Source organism: Xenopus laevis, chromosome 6L, assembly GCF_017654675.1.
Source record: "Xenopus laevis strain J_2021 chromosome 6L, Xenopus_laevis_v10.1, whole genome shotgun sequence".
NCBI lineage: Eukaryota > Metazoa > Chordata > Amphibia > Anura > Pipidae > Xenopus > Xenopus laevis.
The window spans coordinates 113,434,150-113,448,848 of NC_054381.1; the positions used below are offsets into that span (position 1 = coordinate 113,434,150).

Genomic DNA, 14,699 nt, shown 5'->3' on the forward strand with positions numbered 1-14,699 from the left:
AGGTTTGAAAATTATAGGTTCATACTATGTGCTAGCTGGTAAAGCAGGTGAACTTTTTTACTCAATGACACTTGGTGTGGAGCTGTGACGGTTGTTCTACACCGTTATGGGCATTTCAACACTGTCTAGAAGGTACAGCCTGGACATCCTTTAGCCTATCTCTTTATACGACCATTTCCTTTAACTGTGCAGTTATAGTCAGTGTCATACTGCAGCTCCAGCCATATTTGGGGCAGATTTACTAAAGAGTGAAGCAGCTAAAGCTATTGACTTTTCACCAGTGTTGCCACCTGCAGGGACATCGCCAATTTACTAACAGGCCATTGCCAATTTGCTAGTGAAACTAACGGTCATTCGCACTCTATTGCCAGGCGACTTTTCGCTCTGGAGAATGGACGTTACTCCACAAATTCACTGAAATGCGGATTTTATTGAACGTTAACTCTTTCACCAGAGTTGCCTTTGCCACCTCAGACCAGGTGAAGTGCTATAAAGCACCTAGATCTTCCCCAATCTTCCGTCACTTACATCATATCCTGTTAGCTGAAAATGCATCAAAGTTCAAAAAAACGCTGGCGTCTTTTCATTTTTTCAGTGGGATTGCCTGCAAAAGTCCTAACAAATATTTTGGGGAACTGTTTTTTCCAGACATTTCCTAAGATATGGAGCATGATAGCGAAAAGTCGCCAGCGTTCGACGCCCGTGAGGAAACTTTGCATTTTAGTGAAGTAGAGTATTTGTGTCTGGTGAAGTGGTGCGATGGGTGCGAAGCTGACGCTGCCGAAAATTCGCCCATTAATCAATCTGCCCCCACATTTCCCAGTCAGTATTGTGTATTTACTGCGTATAGATGTTTTTTGTTTAAAATGACTCAAGCTATATTGCACAAGCTCAAACTAGAGGGAGCCCCATTATGGGCTTTGTGTTATATTGGGATGTTAGGTGCCTGTAGAAAAGTCAACTCTATAAAATCCAATCTGTTATATTTATTAGAATAAAGACATGAGCGGTGGTTCTTAGAAAGACCTGTATAAATGCTGGTTGGGCTAGTAAAATGTCTGATAGGTAGAATGGTTTGTGTGTGATTAACTGGATATTATGTGCCCTGCTGAGCTAAATGAGTGTTTTGTATGCCATTCTGTTACAACCATTATCAGTTCACTTCATTATGTGATGATAAATGTTTCTTTTGCATTCTACCATTTCTATGACTGAGAAAACAGTGCCTTGTCGTTAAAAGTAATGGGAAGTCATTCTGGGTGTTTTGTCTCCCACCTGTCAACAAAATGGCTGGAATCATGATGTGTGTCACTGGCCTCAAGCTAGACAGAGCCGGTGTCTTTTTGCCACAAACATTTGAAGCAAACACATCCATATGGAAGTACCAAAAATGACTATATTGTCTAAAAAAAATTAATTGCCTTTCCCCAAAACTATTCTCATTATTTTGTATGAGAATTGTGGGGCTCTAGTGTTTAAAAGACAGAAAATAAGATTTAGCTTCTGTATATTGTTCAGAATATGTTAAGCTTGCCAGCCACATCGAGGAACTCCGTGCCCTTTAAGCCTTTACTTTATACAGATTCCCTCCCATTTTATTTTACTTTTAAAACAATTTATACAATGCTTTATTTGTTTGCAGGGCATGATATGTTGAATTTATTCTGTATGTAACATGTTAACTGAAACATCTAAATATAAAGAATACTCACTGATCCTTGTATATACAGTGTATGATATGTATAATAGGCATCTACACCCTGTAGCTGAAATTGAACTACCGTATATACTGTGCTGAAAAAGTCTACCTCGGCTTATACTCGGGTCAGCGGGCAGTAGCTGAGATTGCAGTCACTTTTAATCATTCCTATACAAACAGTTCACTTGGGGAGAGACTGCAATATCCCACAATGCCCTCTGTTGGTTATATGAAAGAATAACAGTGCGCCCTCTGTTGGTTATATGAAAGAATAACAGTGACTGCAATATCACACAGCGCCATCTGTTGGTTATATGAAAGAATAACAGTGCGCCCTCTGTTGGTTATATGAAAGATTAACAGTGACTGCAATATCCCACAGCGCCCTCTGTTGGTTATATGAAAGAATAACAGTGACTGCAATATCACACAGCGCCCTCTGTTGGTTATATGAAAGATTAACAGTGATGGCAATATCACACAGCGCCCTCTGTTGGTTATAGGAAAGATTAACAGTGATGGCAATATCACACAGCACCCTCTGCACATGGTAGTGGGACAATGCACACAGTAATCCGTTTGGCAATTCTCTGTCACCATCAACTTTGCAAAGAAGTCCGGTTGATCGCTGGGGGGGTCGCTTTGGCAGAATGTGCGCTGCTGGGAGACAGGGCTGTAGTTGTGTCTAGGCTTATACTAGAGTCAATAAGTTTTCCCAGTTTTCGTAGGTAAAATTAGGTACCTCGGCTTATACCCGGGTCAGCTTATACTCGAGTATGTATGGTACACCAGCAGTATGGCGAACCCTATTTTCTAAGGATGAATCTAATGATGGGTTTACTAACAGACTTCAAATGACAAAAACAATTATTGGTACTCTGTGCGCAGTTTAATGAAAGATTTACAGGACTAATAGAATTCAAACCACAATATAATGCCATCAGTGCTCTGCGCACAATTTATTAACAAGCAGGGATCTTTAAGCAAATCGTTCACTGTGTAAATGGCACAGAAATGTTGATATGTAAATCCACACACTTGAATAAATATCATATTAAGTTTTATTATTGTTTGTTTCTCTGCTACCTTGTTTGTATCTTTATGAGCCTTTAACAGCCGTTATTATGAGAAATATTCAAATAGAATTCAAAATATCTTCTGAATCCCCAATCCATGTTTATTTAATTGCACTGGAAAAGCACTGCTCTGCTGAAACACAGTCCTGTTCCATTGCAGCCTTGATTGGAGGCTTTGTCCTGAAAGCAGAAGATTGTAGCTGCACTATTATGTGCGCTTTTACATTTATGTGGGCGATATTTTCATGCAGCAATCAACCAAGCATGATTAGCTTCAATTTAAGGAACCTGCAGAAAAAAATAAAAGCGGCCTCATTGTTAAAAACTATTTTGCAACATTGACAAATGCAGATAGGTCAGTGCTTATTGTACACTTTAACAGGTTATGTTGAGAAATTGTAGGACTACTCATAATTGTGATAATGAAGGTCAATTAATATGTGCTTAGTTCTTCTTAAGCTGGACATACACTTACAAAGATTTGCTTTTTTTAGTAAGAGAGACCATGGAGATCTTTTGTGGCTGAATCAACAGCCTGAAGGGATTTTCTGGCCTGCCCAAATAAATATCTTGATATTATACTAAATGTAGGTAACACAATCCATCAGTCATGCCCCATACAATTGCCAATAGGCTGCCAGATTGGTCTGTAGGGGCCAAGTCAGCAGCTTTATAGGCCCTTGCTTAAGCCAAGAAATTCAGGAGAACCCATTATGCAAACACTGAAGAGCTTCACCGCACATTTCTCAATTTTTGATAGATCGGCTAGAACAGTTTGTTTTTGTTTCTCCGTTATCAATCAGCTTAATGGGCAAAACATGTCTTGTACATCTTGCAGGAATATTTCCAGTGCAGTAAATGAAAGTTCTGTCTGTTTTCGTGTCTGTCAATGGCATTTTTGAAAAGGAAAACAACCTTTAAGTAGATTTGTATTCTGTAAAAGTGTTATATGGTTTAAAACAGAAAGAGAAGCAATTTTTATTATAGGTTCTTCTACCAATATGCCTCATTATTATGCCTATAATACAGGTAAAAGTCTTGAACTGCGATTCATAAACTGGAGTTACGTTGTGCATGACCAAATAAAATTGACCTTTCTTGCTGAATAAACCTGGGGCATGTCTGGGAGATGCCTCAATCATACGCTAACAGGGCAGTTCTTAAATTTAGCTTTTAGTGTGATGTAGGCAATAATACAGTTCATTTGCAGATGGGCTCAATGTATTTATATTACTGTTTTTGAACTGTTGAGTGTTTACTTTTCAATTTTTACCTTTCATCATCCTAACATTTGAAAATGTTATTTGGTTGTAGGTGGCAGTAAGGCTAAGTAGCGCTGAAACTAGGGGTACGCAGAAGAGGCACATGCCTAGGGCGCAATGTTGAAGGGCACGTAACTCTTCCAACCTCTTACCACTAGTCTGGGCCCTATTCCGTACACTATGTGCTCTCTTTGGCACCCCCTCCTGTCGTCAGCATGCAACGGAGCACAAGCATGAAGCTGGGGCACTAAGAAGCTTGCACAAGGGGGGTGTGAGGTGGTTTGCCCTGTTGCCTAGGGCGCCCAACCAGCATGGCCGGCTCTGAGGCTAAATTTTTATGTGTATTTTTTATCAGTTGTTTTTATTATTATTTTTGCACACTGCGTAAAACGAGGCTTATATCTTTGCCAGTTAAAGAGTTAAAGGAAAGGCAAAAAAATAAAATCCCATTTTTACTTTCTTTAATGAAAAAGAAACCTATCTCCAAAATACTTTAATTAAAAAGTGGGTACCATTTTTATAAGAAACCTGACTGTATTCAGTGAAATTCTCCCTTCATTTACTGCTGTGGATAGGAATTGTCAGATGGTCCCTAACTGCTGAACAGGGAAACAATCATACTTATGAACAGCAGGGGGAGCCCCCGCCTTACTTCCCAGCCATGCAGAATTCATGCAGCTTTGTTTATGACGATCCCTAAGCAGCCCAGACCACACTGAGCATGTGCAGGGTCAGGGTCAGGCAAAGATGTTTAACAAATTTACAAGATGACAGCCCCCTGTGGCCAACTTTGAAAGCATAAATCATTTGTTTGATTAGGCTTGTGGTGCAGTAAGTTCATGCTTATGTTTAGTATACAAAATACAGCATTTCTAGCCTTATTCTATTTTAGACTTTCCTTGTCCTTTAAACCACTGCCTACTTTCTATGGAAACTGGAACTCTAGCAACCAAAGTACATCTTAAATTCCAAACTTTAGAACAAGAGGTGAAATAATCAAAATATAGTGTATCCCAAGGAAAACAAATCAGATCATTTATTTAAACATTTACTGATCAAGTCTAAGTAAAACCCAAACATTAGTCAGGAATATTTGTTTTTTATTAGTTATTAATAAAAAAGGGGAAGGGGTGACTGTGTGATTGTGTTGGCTTTTACCCTTCTGTCATTTACATTTTTCATCTTGTTTAATGCATGTTGGCTATGATAGAAAATTCCGGAAGTTATTAATTAGAACTGCATCATTAATTCCTTGCATTGCTCTTATGGGAAATCTTGCACTGTGGACAGTTGATGAGATTTAGGTTTGGGGGTGTTGCACTCTTCTGTGTCTATGGGACGTCCTGCACTAATTACCTTTTGGAGCTGCAGGAGTACTGAGTAAGAAAGCAGGCATTTACAGTTATGGCATTCCTTTTCTGAAAATCCATTATCCAGAACGTTCCAACTTACTGGAAGGCCATATCCCATAGAGCCTATTATAAGCAATTCTAATTTTTGAAATAGATTTAATTTTTCCTCTGTAATAATAAAAAAAGTGCCTTGTATGTAATTCCAACTAAGATGCATGAATCTATATTGGGGGCATAACAATCCTGTTGGGTTGTTGATCACAGTCCTGATGGTTGATCACAATGTTGTTAATAGGGAAAAAAGATAAATATATATAGGAAGGCCGGTATTTTTTTCCAGAAAAGGTGGCAACCCTAGTTGGGTCCCCCCATTGACGTGACAGTTTCTTCCTGGTAGCAACTCCCTTTGAGTTTCTGTGCCATGAAAAGAGCACACTGTCAACTTCAAAGTCCTGACATGGGGCTCCCTTTTCTTCCGCACCCTGAAACGAATGTGATTACCTGTCACAAGCTCAGGCCTCATCACTTCCCTCTGCCTGTTTTTCTCTAATGCTCTCTCTAAAGTCCTTCCTTCCTATACAGATCAAGGAGCTCCTTCATCTTGTGCACAGAAGCAAGAAACACACTGCTCCAACACTGACTCACATACAAGATGGGATTATTATTAAGTATTTATAATGCAGCAACCCATTTACTGTACCCTAAGCATACAAATAACATGAAATACACCAGATAAAGTGGGTCCTGCTCAACAGAGCATACAATCTAAAAAGAGAAAGTGCTTTGAGACACAATGCATGGGATGGGCAGCAACGTTAGAAAAGTAGCACTGAGCATTGCATGTAGCTGGTGTAGGGTTGTCACCTTTTGGGTAACAAAATACCAATCTGTTTTCATAAGATCAGGTGGGGAATAATGAGAGGTGGGGGGGGGGGCAGGAGAGAACCAAGGGTTGGAGACTGGTATTTCGGCTAGGCTGGCAAAATACCAGCTAGGTGTGAACCCTAAGCAGGTGGCAGTAACATGGAATAGTGTAAACTGAATAATGTTTGGGATAGCAATGGAGATAGGTATCCCAGTCTGCCTACACTGGTAATCCTCTAAAAAATACACATTGTACAGTTCAGGAATAGAATATATTGTCTAAAATGTTTGGGATCCTGGTGTTTTCAAGATAAGGGGGTTTCCTGTCATTTTGATCACCATACCTTAATTCTGCTAGAAAAAATGTAAGCAATAAATAAACTCAACAGAATTGTTTTCCTTCCAATATGGATTCATGCAGCTTATAGTTACTAACACGTTCAGAGCACTGTTTCATTACTACAGAGAAAAAAAAATATGTTTCACAAATATTTGCTTCAAATTGACTCTATGAGGCAAATTCACAAAAGGGTGAATTTTCACCTGCGTAGGCATTGCCACACTTTGAGCCACTTTGGCAGGTGCAAATTCGCTACCACTACGCTAATGCTCTAAAATACAATAGGGCGGGTACATATAGGTCGTATAAACGTCTTTATTAGAGCAAGCAAATGCTTGAAGTGGCCACTTATTATTGCAAATGTTCAAGAAAGCAAAATAAAGATAAAAGAGATCCTCTAAATGTGGCATGCCCCTCAAATGGTAAAAAAAAAATGTTAAAATTAAAATTTGTAATAGTTACAACTTTTAAAGACAATACAGCTTTAGAATATTGAAAAACCCCAGCGTCTGATATTAAGAAGGATGTAGCTTCATCTTATAAGTTTTTCTGGTCTAAGCTGGCGAAGGAAACTGGCGAAAGGGGCAACGTTCTGTAAAACTCGCACTTAAGTGAATTTGCGTAATAAGGATCATTTGCCTGAGAGAAAATGCACCTAGAAAATGGAAGTGAAACTGCACTAGTGACTCTTTCGCTAGCAAATTGTCCTCTACGCCTATTAGTAAATTGACGATGTAATTTGCGGATGGTATTTCTGGCAAATTTTACTAGCGACAGCCACTTCGCCCTTTAGTAAATCTGCCCCGGTGAGAGGTGGCCTTCATCATTTGGTTTCACATAAGAGATCCCAGACCTCTATGTATTTTTGTGATATGGTGCAAAGCAGGAGAATATAGTAGAATATGTCATTATTTCACAAATAGTAAAGGTTATTTAACTGTGTAAACATATTCAACAATGGGAAGTTGTTAGTAAATTAGTAAAAATATACTTTTTAGTGAAAAGTTTAGTAATTATTAAATTATTTTATGGGCCAGATTATGGTATTTTTTTTTATTAACAGGAATCCTGCCCAATATGTTTAACCAAAAGCATATAGTTCAACTACTGCATAAAAGTAAATAGTATTTGCGCTTCTGCTGTATTAAAAGGAATATAGTGTTCAGCTGTTCCAATTTATTATGTTTGGAATGCTATCTTTGTTGCTGTATGAAAATAAAGTTATGATGTTATGCTACAGGCGATGGGAAGATAACCTGTGGGAATAAAATGATGACTGCAGCTTGTGTGGCCGCAGCTTCAGAACTGCCAATTGCTTTATTAGAAGAGTAATCATGTCAGTGGGCACAGTAGAGCCCCTTCAGCAAAGCCACACTGTGATTACTTCAGCTGCAGGGATGCAGTCAGCATCAGTCTCTGCTCAATAGCACGGGATGCACGTGTCTCTGTAGCTCCGAAATGGTCCTCAGTACCCCTTGAAGCCTGAATACGCCTCTGAAAATAGTTCTAATCAAAGGCATGTAAGCATGTCATTTTTCAGTCTGTTTTATTCATGCTGCGCTCAGGGAAAAGAGATCTCACAGAATGTCTGTTCTGTCTAAAGTTGCGAGGTGTTTGTTTCTTTTATCTCAGATGCCACAATATATGGAGCTTCTTCCCTGTTACATAAACGTATTCATGGTTCCTTCTGCTGCAAGATATCCAGCTGCAGCCCTATTTTGTTAAGGGGATAATTACATGATGGGAAACATTTAATAAAAAACACCCAACGCAGCGAAAAACTGACCAATGCATTTGGTGGAATTTCACCATATTGCAGATTTTTCAGAAGTTTTACAATTGTTTTAGGAAAGGGGGGCGGCTTTACTCATTATTGTTTTTCACCACCCTATTATTATTATTATTAACATGTATTTATATAGCGCCAACATATTGCGTAGCCTACCCCTGCTATGTATACACACAATAGGGTTGTCTCAATAAATATGGGACAGTGCAACATTTTTAGGCTGTATGCCACACCCTGTAGTCATAATTGCTCACACGTCAGTAAGAAATCAACAATGAGCATATTAACCCCAGACATGTCAGTAAGAAATGAACAATGAGCGTATTCATCTCAGAGATGTCAATAATAATCATTTTAACCCCAGACATGTCAGTAAGAAATGGACAATGAGCGTATTCATCTCAGAGATGTCAGTGATGAGCATATTAAACCCAGACAAATCAGTAAGATCACTGCAGAAAGAAGGATTGAATGCATTACCTCATTCACAAGCAAAATTCCACCAGCTTTGCTCCTTTCTCAGCCCTCCCATGTGCCTTGTCCCACTTTTCAAAATAAACTGTAAGATAAACGTCTGGCCAGCAGAGTGAAGGGGAGGCCCAGCAGGATGATGGGGAGCCCAGCAGGGTGATGGGGCAGGGCCAGAAGGAATATTAAAGATGGCAATGGGTTTCACAGTGGAATACATTGCCATCTTTCCCACAGTATGCGGGATGCCAGCAGTGAGGCAGCAGAGTGGTAGGGAACCAGGGAGGGAGACAAACTATTATTGATATATATATATATATATATATATATATATATATATATATATATATATATATATATATATATATATATATATATATATATATATATATATATATATATATATATATAATATATAACTTGAGTTGTGCCACAATGCTTTTTATATAGTATAAAACTTGCCATTATGGACACCTGTTGCTGAGCCATTCCTCACTCTGGGAATAGCAGATGAGAGATTAAAGTTAATTATTTCAAGCCTGAGCCAAACTGAATTGCCCTTTGGGTTTGGAATTTTATTAATTTCATTGGCATAGTAGCAAGTTAAAGGTGTTAAATGATTGAATGTGCAAAATATTATAACAGTACTAAAATATATCACCTGTAATTTTTTTTAGGATCAGCGGCTTATTTATTTGTGTAATGTGATTTTCACAGCTCCGTTTTTATATGTTTCGCCTTCTGATGCAGATAATATACAGCATCTGGTTATCTAAAAAATAAGTCAAAAAGTAGGGTAGTGCGATGTAACTGACTGTACATATTTCAGACTAAGTATTACCTTTTATATTATTGCAATAAAAATGAACTTCTTAGGAAGCCGAACATTATAACTCTACCTAAGAGATAAATAGGTTTGGGGAGCGGTATCCTATAGTCACTTCAGTATAGTAACCCAGTAACCCCACCTCTTATACAAGATAGGGTTTGCCAGGTACATCCACAGTAATTTATTTAATACGCCCTTGGGCCCCTCACTCCAAAATTCAGGTGATGAGGGATTAGACGTTCATAGGATTTTCATAGTAAAATGGGGTTTATCAGATATCTGCTGTTTATAAAGTTTCTTCTATTTTATTGTTTAGCATGATGATGCAAGTTTGGCAGTCAGTGAATGAAATATACCATTGATCTGTGCAGTTCTTATAATGGGGATAATTATTTATATGGTTGCATTACAAATCTCCATTTTTATGGTCCAAGAGATCAGAGGGACCAAACTTGGTACAGTAAGTTACCCAACAAAGCCATTCAGGGGTTTTTGTTTTATGTGATTTTCACATAGTAGGCCATACATTGAAGAAGCGTCATAAACTAGTGTCAATATTTTTATTCACTATGTCGAAAGTAGACTTTTTAAGTAAATTTTAGTCAGTTCAAAAATTTAAAAATGATTTCCTTTTTCTCTGTAATAATAAAAACAGTACCATGTACTTGAGCCCAACTATAATGTAAATAATTCTTATTGGAGGCAAACAATCCTATTGGGTTTATTTAAGGTTTAAATTATTTTTAGTCAATTTAAAGTATGGAGTTCCAATTTACGGAAAGATTTCTCATCAGGAAATCCCCAGGTCCTGAGCATTCTGTATAACAGGTCCCATTCCTTAATCCTGTATGTTTTTCAACCTTAGCTGCTAAAGTGGTAATTTCTTGAAAAAGTCTGTCCATGCATAATTTTTACACAGCTAAGATTTTAAAAAATAAATGTATATAGTAAAAAAGTCAGTTTAATAGTCCAAATTACTTATATGTTTCTTATTTTTCAGAAATAAAGTTCTGCTCATCATCCAACATCACTAGTCAATGACTTTGCAGTATTCGTCAAAACAACAATGAAAGGATTATCAAGTAGCCGCAGCCATCATCATGGAGTTGTATGTGATTCAATATGCGAAACTCTGCCTCATCACACAGATAGAAAGCCATATTTGCTGAATCCAGTGGATCCTCACCCTGCAGATCATCCATACTATGCTCAAAGGAACTCCTATCCAGTAGATCATATGGTTTCCTATGGGGACCCGATTGCCAGCAGTACATTTCCCAGAAGACATTATAGTTCCCACCATGACGTTAAAGACGACTTGGCTCTAGTTCCCCATGGATCAGTTGGAAAAGGCAACCGCATTCCTTCATCTATCTTGGATCAGTTTGAAAGACAAATTCCCATTAATCGTGATGGATATCACACGTTGCAATACAAAAGAAGTGCAGTAGAACACCGAAGTGACAGTCCTGGGAGGATACGCCATTTAGTTCATTCAGTTCAAAAACTCTTCACTAAGTCCCATTCCCTTGAGGGTCCAATGAAAGGAAATGCCAATGGAAACAAAGCTAATTCAGATGAAATGCAGACTGTGAGATATGGAAAACGTAGTAAGAGCAAAGAAAGGAGAGCAGAAGTGAAACCTAGGGCTAATATATCAGGATGGTGGGGATCACAAGATAACTTAGACAATGATGTTTGCATCTACCATGGTCCTTCTACTGTCATGACTATGGGGAGATGCCCTGATCGTTCCACTTCCCAGTATTTTATGGAGGCATATAATACTATTAATGATCATGCATTAAAGTCATCGCGAAGCAATAATGATGTCAAATGCAACACTTGTACAAATCTGCCTGTGAATCTGGATAGTCAGATATTAAAGAAAAGTTCTTGGGCATCTTCACTAACAGTAAGCAGGGCACGGGAGGTCTATCAAAAACCTGCTGTAAATATGGACCAAGCTCTGGTTAAATCTGAATCAATCAATCAGCCACAAGAGCGTTCATGTCAGTTTCTGCAGGTAGGAATCACTTTTTTTTGTAGCTTATTTTATTTGATTAATTGTCTTTTTTTCAGATTATGTCTAAGACACTGCCGACTTACTTATTATATATTTCAAAACTGTTGGGACAGTGTAGGGAACCTAGGTCTTACAGTTAGAGTATAGCTATCAACATATGGCAAGACCAAGTTATTCTTTGTGTTATACCCAGTGTGTTGCCAAAGACATGTAATTGTAGTAGCTCTGCAGTTGTCACTGGGGACACATGCAGACTGAACTACTAATGAACTCAGGGACTGATTGGTGTAATCATTAGCATAACTTAAATAAATCCTTTAAGTCCTAAACAGATGCTATTACAGCAGCAAAGGCATTTTAGAGGGCCCTGTTAGACTGCTAAAAAGATACAATTGATTATTCAGTCCATGGTATACCCAAGTATATAGGGTCAGTGTTACAAAGGATTTCATGACATGAATTATTAACTGCCTGATGAAAACTGACAAGTAAAATGAACCAACCAAATTGTATATATGCAGGCACTACCCTACTCCAGGCTTGTAGAATCAAAGTGTATTTATTCTGTGTATTTCAGCCGTACCCAGTGTTTCCTAGATTTAGGTTTGAAATTCTATCCCTATGTTCTGTTTAAGTAGTGGATCATTGAAAATTCTTGTGGAGAAAATGAACCATCGGACTGTAGGGCAAATGCAAGGTTTTAACCTAAAATATAAAAATGTCTCATCTATTTTTTATGACATAGATATTTCTTTTTTGATTTTATAAAATGTCTTTATCGATTTGTAACATTAATACAACTTATAACAAAGAAACTAGAAGTAGCTTAAAATGAGAGGTAGGAGAAGTAGAAGAAAAGTTGGGGATGGGTATTCACTATAAATACTGTAGTTTGCATATTCCATTACTGGTACACTTTAGATCTCTGCCAACGACTTGTCCCTGATTTTCCCAAACTATTCTTGGCATCATCGGGCTATGTACATAAGCTTTTGGCTGGGAAAGTTGTTATTTACCAGCTTGTTCCAGGAGGCCTGTGTTGGGGGCTCCACTACCTTCCAGGTCATAAAACAAAATTTCTTGGCATAGTGCAGGATTTGTAAAAGGCAAAGTATTTCACTGGAGTTTAATGTTAGTCCCTCTGTATGTCCTAACCGACAGAAAGTGAGAGTCTGTATAATTGGTGGCCCAAAACATGGGTTCATTATGTAGGTTACATTTCATACAGGTATCAGAACATCATGGGTAAATCACAACCAACATGGGGTCAGATTTACTCTATTTAAGAACTTGGTGTAAATATTCCTACCTCTAATTGAGATGTTAGTGTCAGGTATTTGGTCCTTCCAGTTGTCCTCATCCAAGTGTGGGAGATCCAGAGACTATTGACAAGGCTATTTCTGGCCTGCAAATCAAACAAAATATAGAGAAAATAGGAGCAATGGATACACACTGTTCAAAAAAAGCAATGTTTCTGTATCAATCTGTGTGCAATTTACTGTGTTTTGGGCATCTTAACTGTAGGATCTACTGATTCACCACAGTTAAACTAGCTCACTACTTGTACAGGTATGGATCCATTATCTGGAAACCTTTTAAAAAATGATTTCCCTTACCTCTGTAATAATAACTAAGATATAATTAGTTCTTATAAGGAGTAAAAACAGCCTATTGGGTTTATTTAATGTCTACATGATTTTCTAGTGTGTGTGTGCATGTGTGTGTGTGTGAAGTTACAAACTATGTAAAGATCCGTTATTCCGAGCATTCTGGATAACAGGTCCCATACCTGTACCTAAAACAGCAGAATAGGACTGCTCAGTGCAAACCCCAGCACAATAACAAGTCTGTTTCTTTCTGAAGTAGACATTTGTTTGTCTCAGGGATATTAGTTATTTAACTGCTCGTGGACAGCCAACAAAATCCCTGTTCAACTTGTGCAGTATCACAATCCTTAGTTAACAACATTGAAGAGGAAGATGGGCAGGTCCTACCTAGCATAAGCATGTATTTTCTGATAAAACCATAGAGTTCCTAGTTTCAAGGAAGGTGATGGAGGTGCAGAAAACAGGTGCTAAGCACTTTTTTATCAACAGAGGTCCACCTGTCACCACCACATATGAGTTCAGCAGCATATTTCTTGCAGATCTTTATTGAAAGCAGTAGCAGGCGGATAGGACCCATGTGCCATACTCCTTAGTTATGACGGCTTAGACATATTTATAAAGCATTTATCCAAAAAGTGTGTGTATGAGTGGGAGAGGGATTTGTGTGAAGTGCTTCATTAGCAGTAGTTTAGCAGATGTTCCAGCATGGCTAAGATGTCTCTGCTCATCCAAGTGAACTCGTTGAAAAGATTACCTAACACTCAATTATGTTATTGAATTTCTAGGTTAAGAGCATTGGGAGCTACTTGTGCATTAAACATGCAAGACAACAGATGTTGTAAATGTTGGGAAATAATAAACTGTCCAACAATAGTATTTATATCTATGGCATTTAAAAGCAAACTGCAGACATTGTACATGTTTTAAACTTCATTTAGTGCTTTATAAAATGCCAACTGGTTCTCTTTAGATCAAAGTTACAACAGAGCTGGTTTACTTTAGTTTATGGTTAGGAAAGCTACAGAACTGCAGGTTTTTCAAAACTAGAAGTTAGAGCATTCACCAACCAATTATTTGTAGATGGAGCTTTTGTGTTGCCATCCTCCTCCAAGCACACTGTGCTGCCTTAGGGTGCAACGTTCTGAACTCTTAACATAGAAAACCTGCATCCTGGGATTGTACAATGCTCAACACCCCAAATCATTTAGACACATCCCTGTGACCTACAGTATAAAACCAAGCAATATTGAACCAGGGCTCTGGGTGCTGTTCAAAAAAAGGTTCGTACTTTCAGTATATAATCGCATTAACATACTCCTTTTAATGTCTGTTTAAATACTATACTAATTATTTGTTTCCCTTTACTCCTTGTAATACTCTGCACTGC

General features: G+C 38.1%; 1 protein-coding gene across 1 annotated transcript in view; it reads left to right on the plus strand.

Annotated features, from left to right (window-relative positions):
• The first annotated feature begins 10,745 nt into the window (after positions 1 to 10,745).
• The window catches only part of LOC108718548 (disks large-associated protein 1-like), a 208,135-nt gene continuing 204,181 nt past the window's right edge, over positions 10,746 to 14,699 (plus strand). Inside the window, exon 1 of the mRNA XM_041566385.1 lies at positions 10,746 to 11,705. Within this exon, the coding sequence (XP_041422319.1) occupies positions 10,746 to 11,705 (960 nt within the window). The remainder of the gene's footprint in view (positions 11,706 to 14,699) is intronic.